Source organism: Oryzias latipes, chromosome 11, assembly GCF_002234675.1.
Source record: "Oryzias latipes chromosome 11, ASM223467v1".
Taxonomy (NCBI): Eukaryota; Metazoa; Chordata; class Actinopteri; order Beloniformes; family Adrianichthyidae; genus Oryzias; species Oryzias latipes.
Genome location: NC_019869.2, coordinates 1,745,535 through 1,754,232, shown reverse-complemented (window position 1 = coordinate 1,754,232; position 8,698 = coordinate 1,745,535). Strand labels below are relative to the sequence as shown.

The 8,698-nt window shown below is 41.0% G+C and overlaps 1 protein-coding gene and 1 long non-coding RNA gene across 8 annotated transcripts in view; one reads left to right on the top strand and one right to left on the bottom strand.

The window, feature by feature from the left end:
• LOC110015840 (CD209 antigen-like protein E) overlaps positions 1-8,698 on the bottom strand; it is a 900,664-nt gene that overhangs the window by 586,532 nt on the left and 305,434 nt on the right. Inside the window, exons 1-3 of one of the 7 annotated variants that reach the window (XR_002874105.1) lie at positions 4,825-5,846; positions 3,924-3,986; positions 10-137 (exon numbers count right to left, since the gene is read on the bottom strand). The exons of 1 other annotated variant lie outside the window; for it this stretch is intronic. Coding sequence is in view for 5 of the 6 variants with exons in the window: in XM_023959752.1 (XP_023815520.1) it covers positions 10-93; positions 3,924-3,986; positions 4,825-4,987 (310 nt within the window). In the remaining variant the exon portion in view is untranslated. Of the gene's footprint in view, positions 1-9; positions 138-3,923; positions 3,987-4,824; positions 5,847-8,698 lie in introns of those variants that run through there. 5 more of the 7 variants (XM_023959752.1, XM_023959756.1, XM_023959753.1 and 2 more) reach the window with 5 other exon arrangements.
• Positions 2,397-4,026, top strand: LOC110013556. Its single transcript, XR_002288704.2, has 2 exons — positions 2,397-2,444; positions 2,621-4,026. It is a non-coding gene; the product is annotated as an uncharacterized LOC110013556 (long non-coding RNA).

Below are 8,698 nucleotides of genomic sequence, written 5' to 3'. Positions count from 1 at the left end.
GCTATGCACCATCAGGGGCAACGGACTGGCGAAGAATGATGATCCTGGAAGTCCTTATGAAGGCGGATGAGGCGATGAGGCAAGTGGTCGCAGCTGGGATGAATCAGGAGCCAAGCGGAGAGGAGAGGGGGAGGAGTCTGTCAGAGGCACCATATCAGAAATGTCCTAAACTAAATTTATTAACACCCAAGTGTACCCTTACACAATTCACATTTATTTTCAGAAATATTCTGCATCAGAAAGGAGGAAGACAGAGTGAAGACACACAGGACATTCACTGTCCAGACTGTTTGAACCTCTGGTCCAGTGGAACCAAACAGCCTGGATGGAATATGAATGTGTAGGGGAGGTGTACAGCAGGGGGGTCAAACTCCAGGCCTGGAAGTATGGCTTCCTCCTGGTTTTTTAGAAATACTGCCTCATCTACTTCTAAAGAGCCTAACCCTGTGTCCAAATTACCACCCTAACCCCTATGTAGTGCACTATATAGTGCGGTCGCCATTTTGTAGAGGTGTCGGAATCTACAGTTCAATTTCAAATAGAAATTTCCCAGAAGTCTCTACGAAAAACCAGTATGGATCGATGCTCAGGTTTGTCTTTATTTATCATTAAACTGTTAATCGTTGTCATATTGGGGTAAAGGTTTCTGTTGAAGTAGCCAGAAGAGAGGAGGAAAGAGCAAGAAGGGAGGAAGAGCAACAGGAGAGTCTGTTAAGCTAACATACTTAAGTTGAAAATATAGTTCAAAAAATGTAACTTCGTCATTGTTTTTCTGCAATTTGTTTAATTAATGCATGGACAAAAATGAATTATTTACATGTATTATTTAAATCTGAGCCATTTTTAAGAATAAATCTCTAAAGGATTTTCATATAAATATCAAATGTTCATATTTACTATTTCGTTATATATGTTAACATCTTTTTATACATATTAACAATAACGATGGTCCTCTAGAGTCATGTGAGACACAGTTTGAGCTGAAAGGAAAGCAGAGATTTGTCCTCGCAGACGGACGCCACTTTGCTCGTCCTGCATGTGCCTGGTGTCGTCCAACTGTTGCTCCCAGCAGTCCCCTTTGCTGATGCACAGATTGTGCAGGATTGAACTGCAGGCAATGATTTTCATTGCAAAGGTTGGTTTTACTTCCAGTGCCCCCAGAAATATTGCTCCCCTCCTCATCTTAATCATGCCAAATGCTCTCTCCACCACAGAGCGTGTTCTGGTTGTAACGGGCCTCAACCACATTCCTCATGGGTTCACTGTGAGGCAGGGGTCGGGAACCTATGGCTCGCGAGCCATATATGGCTCTTTTGATGGTCACATGTGGCTCGCAGACAAATCTTTAATCATACTTTTTTTTTCATTAGACCAGTCCTTCTCGGGCGCGATGCGATGCCAGAGGCGCGCAGTAGTAGCAGTGCTTGGAGAGAAAACTATCAGTTTACTATCATCTATTATTTTACAGAGTTTGTACCGCCCGGAAACCTGTGAATTGCCGTGCCTAAAACTGCGCGCTCCCGTCTCTGAGGAAGAGCGCGCAGATGCGGGGACGGGATGTGTGAGGAAGAGGGGGGGGAGGGGGGGGGGCAGCAGGTGAATCGCGCAGGGATAGTAAAAACGTAAACCCGCTGCCCGTCTCTCACTGCAGCGTGAGTGTGTGTTTGGCTCCATGTCTGCATGTGATCAGTCTTTGTCACATCTACAGAACATTCAGACCTACGATCACGTTTAAAGTCTCAACGCCTGCATGAAGCAGAAACTCACCACGTATCAACCAGACTAGACCATCAGCAAAACTACCACGAGAAATACTCATCATTTATCAGCAACAGCATAACGATGTTATTAAAAAGAATCCACAGACTTATTGTACTTTAAAAGTGTTAAAATTACATCAAATGCACACATTCATTTGTATTTTTAGTTTTAAAAATATTGTCGCGGACTGAGTTTAACTTGGCTGTCGGGCCTCGTTAAAAGTTCTGGAGTTCATCGAACGCATCGATCAAGCAGTGATCTGATTGGCCCTCAGTTCTGTCGCTCAGCCTGTTGTTAGGGAGTTTGGACCAATGAGGTTCAGCTATGGGCCGAATAAGGGAAATGGGAGGACTGGAGCGGGAGCAGGGGAATAAAAAGTTGAGAGAAGCGCTCTCTCTCGTCTCGGCGGGCGAGAATAAGGAGTTGCTGAATTAATTGTACGGCGTTTGTTGTGGTCTGCAGTAACCAGAATAAAGAACCTTAAAAGAGGTTAAGTCTCCGTGCCTCAGTGTGGGTAAGGGACGCTACATTATTGTATGGCTCTTTCAAAATTACATTTAAAAATATGTGGCGTTTATGGCTCTCTTGGCCAAAAAGGTTCCCGACCCCTGCTGTAAGGTGTCAGCAGCATGATGGGATGGGCAATGCAGAGATACCCACCATCACCCAAAAGGATCCTTCAGGTGGGTAATGTTTGATTTACATCAATTGGGCTTTTTAGTAGAACCTGTGAATCATGGATTGATCCTTGATTCCCAACAAAAATATCTATAAATTTGGCATTAGAGTCACGTACAGCCTGCAGTTGAATGGAATAAAAAAGCTCCCTTTTAAAATAACAACATGCATTTTCTTTTAGGGCCATTATTCTTATGTGGCAGCCATCGATGCTCCCCACGACCTTTAGGAAGGTCGAAGACCCAGCGAGCTGCTGAAAACCAGAGGTGACTAATGGTAGTTCATTCCATGGGATGCCGGATGACGTGGTCTGCTGTCCTGTGGACAACGTCCCTCACAGTGGACAGTGGCATGTTAAAGGCCCTGGCTACCACACCGTAAGATGTGCCACACGCCAGCCAGAAAGAAACATCAGGACCGCTGTCTCCTGGTTGCCACATAGCTGACTCTAATTCACTCAATCAACCACAGCATACATAAGCTCTGTACTGAGCTGAGCTCAATGCAAAGTATTGATTGTGCCATTCTGCCTTCCTTACCGAGTGTTACATCTGGACCTGATCTTCTGAGGACCATCAATGCAATTAATGCAAGAACAGAGTCAAACACTTTATCCAGACATAAAGACAAACAGCGACAGGAAACTAATAATTCAGTTAAAACAGTTAGTCTGCTTTTCATAGACGGATTATCCAGAGGACAGTGTGTTAATGCAGTGGTCCCCAACCTTTTTGTCACCATGGACCGGTACAAAGCAAGACACGTTTACCGTAGATCGGGGGTGGTATTTTCTCTTTAGTAATAATAATAACAATAATAATAATGAACGTAAATCCACTGTTTAATAATAATAATATTATAATAATAATAATCGTAACGTCACACCAACAACAGCACATCACATGCACAGGCATTGGTGTCGCGACTTTGACGTGCGTTAAGTGTGACGGATGTAACAGAGAGAATCCGGTCACTTTTCAAAATGAAATGGGGTTTTTTTTTGGGAAAAAAAACAATAAAATGGAAATTATTTTTTCTTTCTGTGGGTCCCGGTGCCAAAATTTCCCGCGACCCGGTGCCAAGTGTCACGCAGCCCGGTACCGGTCCGCGATCCGGTGGTTGGGGACCACTGTGTTAATGGATCCCTTTAACCTTAGCTCAGTTAGAAATCCTGTTTAGCCCAGTTTGCATGAAATAAATATAAGATTAATAATTTACGGTGGTCGACAGGGCTCACACTACATACAAAAGATAAAATGCCGATTAGATTGAAACTGAATTGGGGGTTTTTTCGCTGGTAGAAAAAAAAAAAGTCCTCATTTCCGTTGTGCTGAGGTAAATGCTAATGCTGCGGTTATGTTATTGTGCTTCGGGTAATTTCGTTGCGTTGTTTCTTTTATATGTAGTGTGAACCCTGTCGGCCATCGTAATAAGTGAGGTAAAAAAAATATATAGATGATTTAGGTGTTTTTAATGTTTCTCACCTTCAGAGTGTTTCTTTAGCTCCTTCACTTCCATCTGCAGATTGCTAATGTTGGCCACCATGTCTGGAAAATTACATTATTTGGTGAAATAAACCATACAAAAGTTAAATAAATTCAAGTTTACATTGTGCTTTTAGGATAAACATCAATAAAACATATTTTTAATTTGGAAAATAAAAGTCTCTGCTGGTAAATGGCGTATACTTATGTGGCGCTTTTCTTCCTACAAGGACAAAGCGCTTTACAGTCACAGACCCATTCACCCAGTCACACACACATTCATACTCTGGTGGTCGCTCCGCTGCCAAACACAGGCGCCAGCCTACCACCAGAGGCAAGGTGGGGTTCAGTGTCTTGCCCAAGGACACTTCGGCTCATGGGTGTGCAAGGCGGGAATCGAACCTGCAACCTTAAGATTATGGGTCGACCACCCTTCCACTGCCCAAAGTCCCTGCTGCTAGTTTGATGTTTTTAACTAAACTATTATGTTGAGGTGTTAGATTTCATCTTACATGAGGATAGAATGATGGATCCAGCTGACAGGACAGTACACAGCACCAACAGACGCCATTGTTCACATCTGCAGAACTGATGATGCAATGTAGAAACCTGGCTTTGTACTGAAGTAGGGAAACGATATTTTGGGGACATGTCCACATCAGTGACCCCCCCACCCCACCCAAGTTCACGGAGTACACTACCACAGGACCCCCCCAGATCTGATCAAAAGATTCAGATCCCACTGTTCACTGGGAAGGGTCAGTCATAATAATCTTCTGGAACCGTTTCAATCCGGTTTCCACCCCTTACACAGCACTGAACCCATGCCATGCTAAATGCTGAACTGGTACTGAGGTTTTGATCAGCATGTCTGGATGCAGAAGATTGAGTTCATTCTTACCTTGTTCTGGTGACTGAACCCTTCTGGTGTCCTCCACAGATTCATATGCATCGTGGTAGGTTTTCACCTCACAGTCCTTCCAGTCTGATGTGTCTTCTAGCTGCTTTCTGTTGTATCTGACCTTCGTGGAGAAATCTGGTTTGGCATAAATATCTGAGGCCATCTTCAGGCTGATGCAGTAGAAGAGGTGCTGCAGCTGTGTTATCACTCAGAGGTGGACTGAAGATGATGCAGAAAGTGAAACATTTTCTGCATTTGAGCTGAAGACAGGATTTCCTGTTTAACTGTAAACATACTTAGAGGAAGTAGCAGCGCGGAAGTGTAAAAACACTACTACACCTCCAGTTTCTATTAGTTTTTCTGGTTATCTATTAAATTTGATGAAAAATATCTAAATAAGAATGAATGTTTTTTTAAAAAGCAAAGTATTAAAAATATCTTGCTGTGTTCACAGGAAATGTTACTTTTTCTAATTTTCTAAAATAAACTAAACGTGCTTTAGTTCTTCATATTTCACAGGTAGCTGCACTGTGGTGTAGCGGTCAGCACTCTTGCCTCTCAGCACGAACACTGTTGATACGTAGCTCACTTATCAAATCCTTTTTCCCACATTCAGACACACAAACACATGGATTGTAGTCTCTCAATGTCTGAAACAGTCAGACTCAAGTGCAGCTGTTTATTCTGTTAAAGCTTCTTTATGCTTCATTTACTTTAAGGATGCTAGCATGAACTACAAAGGAGAGCAGAGATTTTAGTTGTTGCAGATGATTTATATCATGTTGGAGCGACTTCAAGTAAACCACACTATGAGTTCACTGAATGACTAAGTGACAAAATCAGGCTGCAACTATTTCTGGTTCCAAACCACAACATATCTGCTGCTATCAACCCACTGCATTACCGTCTGTCTGCATGAGTCAATATGCAACTTCAAGCAGCAAATGACGACAAAGTCCAATCTATATGTTGTTTGTTTATGGTTATTATTTTGTAGAACTACATCATGACGACAACTGTTTGTTTTTTGCACTAGAAAATTATGTTTGTGGCAGTTTAAAAATACATTTAAAAAAAAGAAAAAGAAAACTCCTGTCTGCATTGTACATTTTGTCAGTCTGCATGCTTTAGTTTATATTTAATATTTTTATATTATAGCACAGACTAAGTTACGACGGAGTATTAGAGCCACCAAAAAAAAAAAAGTAAATTTACGACTTTTTATCTCATAAATTTACGACTTAAAATCTCATAAATTTACGAGAAAAAAGTCGTAGATTAAGGAAAAAACACAGAAGTTGTTCGTTTATCGGAACCTAGCTTGAAGATGAAGTATGTGGAGCCTTTTGTGAAGCTTCATTTCCGGATTATTATAGGTGTAAAACAAAGAGATTCTGAACCTTTTGGCGACTCAAAATCAGATTATTTTCCGTGTAGTAGTCTTTCCGGGGTTCAGTGTCAGTAAAGCGGAGTTTAATATGTAAAATAAGGAGCTCAGAGACACGTTTGGGTGTAGACAATCGCTGCAGCCTTTATTCTCCTTTTCATTCACATATCCTGAAGTTCATTTGTCTCATTACGTCATGAACCTGTCATCCCAACACCAATGCGGAAGTAAACAGTCTTACAAACGCCCCCTCCTGCGGATGAAATGTCCCGTTTCAGCATAAAACAATAAAAAGGAATGAAAATAGTGTTTTATATTGGCTTTGGAACGTTGAAAATGCCAAAAAAAAGTGCTCCTCCTTTTGTGTGACGGAAGCGTCCCACAGACGTAGAGTCTTGTCTTTGGTGGAGGAAGAAAGGATTCAAGCGAACAGCTGCAGGGACACCGACGACGGCTTCATCGGGCTGCAGAGATCCTGCAAACCAACCATCAATAAATAAAACTTTAATGAATCGGAAATCAAACAAATGACCTTCCAGACATCTGGAACGTTATCAATTAACATTCAGCTCACCTGTTCAACAAAGTTTAGTCGGTCTTCTCTGCGGCTGCACGGCGTTCACCTGCTGCTCTGCATGCTCACTTCCACTGTAATCTCCTAAAATTACGAGTTTTTTTCTCCTAAATTTAGGAGTTTTTATCTCCTAAATTTACGAGTTTTTATCTCCTAAATTTACGAGATAAAATCTCGTAATTTTACTTTTTTTTTTTTTTGGTGGCTCTAATTTTTTTTTTTTTTGTGGCCCTAATACTCCGTCGTACTAAGTAACATAGGTGTTACTGTCTCATTTTAAATCTCGTAATATTCATTTTTTTTATTTGTGACCCTAAAACCCTCGTAAAAAATGAATGATTTAAAATTTACCAAAATTTTTTTTTTTTTAAATCAACCTCTAAAATGGACAAATCTACACAATCAGCACAGAATCCAATACTTATTTCCTCCACTGTAGAAAAATCCACCAAAATATAACTTTAAACAAAAATAATTAATTCTTTCAGCAATAATTATTATAAAATGTCCAAGTGAGATCTATGATTTGATTAAAAAGACTCATGGTTGAATAATTGAGAATTTAAAAGTTTTGTTCATTTTTTTTCCATCTAATCAGTTGGACACTAACAGGAAATGGTTTCTTCTGAAATGTGCTGTTAACAGTTTAGGATCTGAAACAAAGACTGAACATGGCAGAGCTCATGACAAAATGCAGCGAGTGCACAATATCTCTGAGATCATGCGATTGCTCACGCATGAGACGAGCCCGATGAGCCGGTCACGCTCATGAAAGAAAACCGTCTCTCACCTGTGATGACTTTTTGTGGTCAGGGGAGGAAACGCGCTCAGGGGGAAAATGTTTGACAAGTGTGTGGAGATGTTTAATTTAGGAGTGGAGTTTTGAATAATAAAATAAAAATAATTTAAGATCCAAAAAACGTGTTTTATAGCCTGTTATGAATTACTTTTGTATAGTTTTATTGACGAAATAGATGCAAGAATCTCCATTTTTAGTTTCTTTTAACCCTTGTGCTTTCCCAAGACCCGATCCTTACACTGACGTGTTATTGCTACCATGACAAAGGTGGGTACAGCACCATCAGATGAAGGTTTGGACCCACTGGAAGTCCAAACCTTCATCTGATGGGGCATCTGCACTGCCCCTGTTAGGAGCAGGGCAGATGCCTTTGACAAAGTTGCTCCTGGGGGTAAATTCAGGCACTCAAACCCCTCCACCACGATAAGGTGGCGATTCAGGGAGGGGGAATTTTTCAGTCACAAGCCAATCATTAACAATTAGGGTGGCAAAACCGGAGTCCTGGGAGGAAACCCACAGGCCGCTCTTTTCATGTGGAACTAAGAATTTAGTGGGACTGATTTTTTGGGGCCAAATTTCATCTTTTTTTTGTTTTAGTTGTCATTTTTGGGGAGTCGTCCTGCACAACAAAAAGCTGGAAGTCGTCGTCTGTGACTCTTCTAGTAGATCCTAAACTATCAGGAACCACAGAATGGTTCTTCTAAACAGGTGGGGGGAACCGAAGCCCTCGGAGGAAACCCACGCAGACACGGGTCCGTCAGGAACCAGAACTGACCCAACAAACCAACGTGCCGCCCCATTTTTTCTAGCTTATTTTGGGAACCCATGTGACACAAAAACTAGACAGTTGAACTTTAGCTATACTAACCCCAAACTCCAAACCCATCTTTTCTGAACTTCTTTTACAACCTTAAGTCAGTTTTTTAAAAACATTTACAGTCTATGATGAAAAATATAACATCATTAAAACCCCAGTTATAATTTAGAAGAGTCACATAAAAACATTAGAACAGATTTCTAGACTTTTATTTTACTTTTTTTTTGCTGTCAGAGTGAAATTGAAAAATATATTTTTAAGATACAGGCCTACCACAATTACAAAAACTAATAAAAA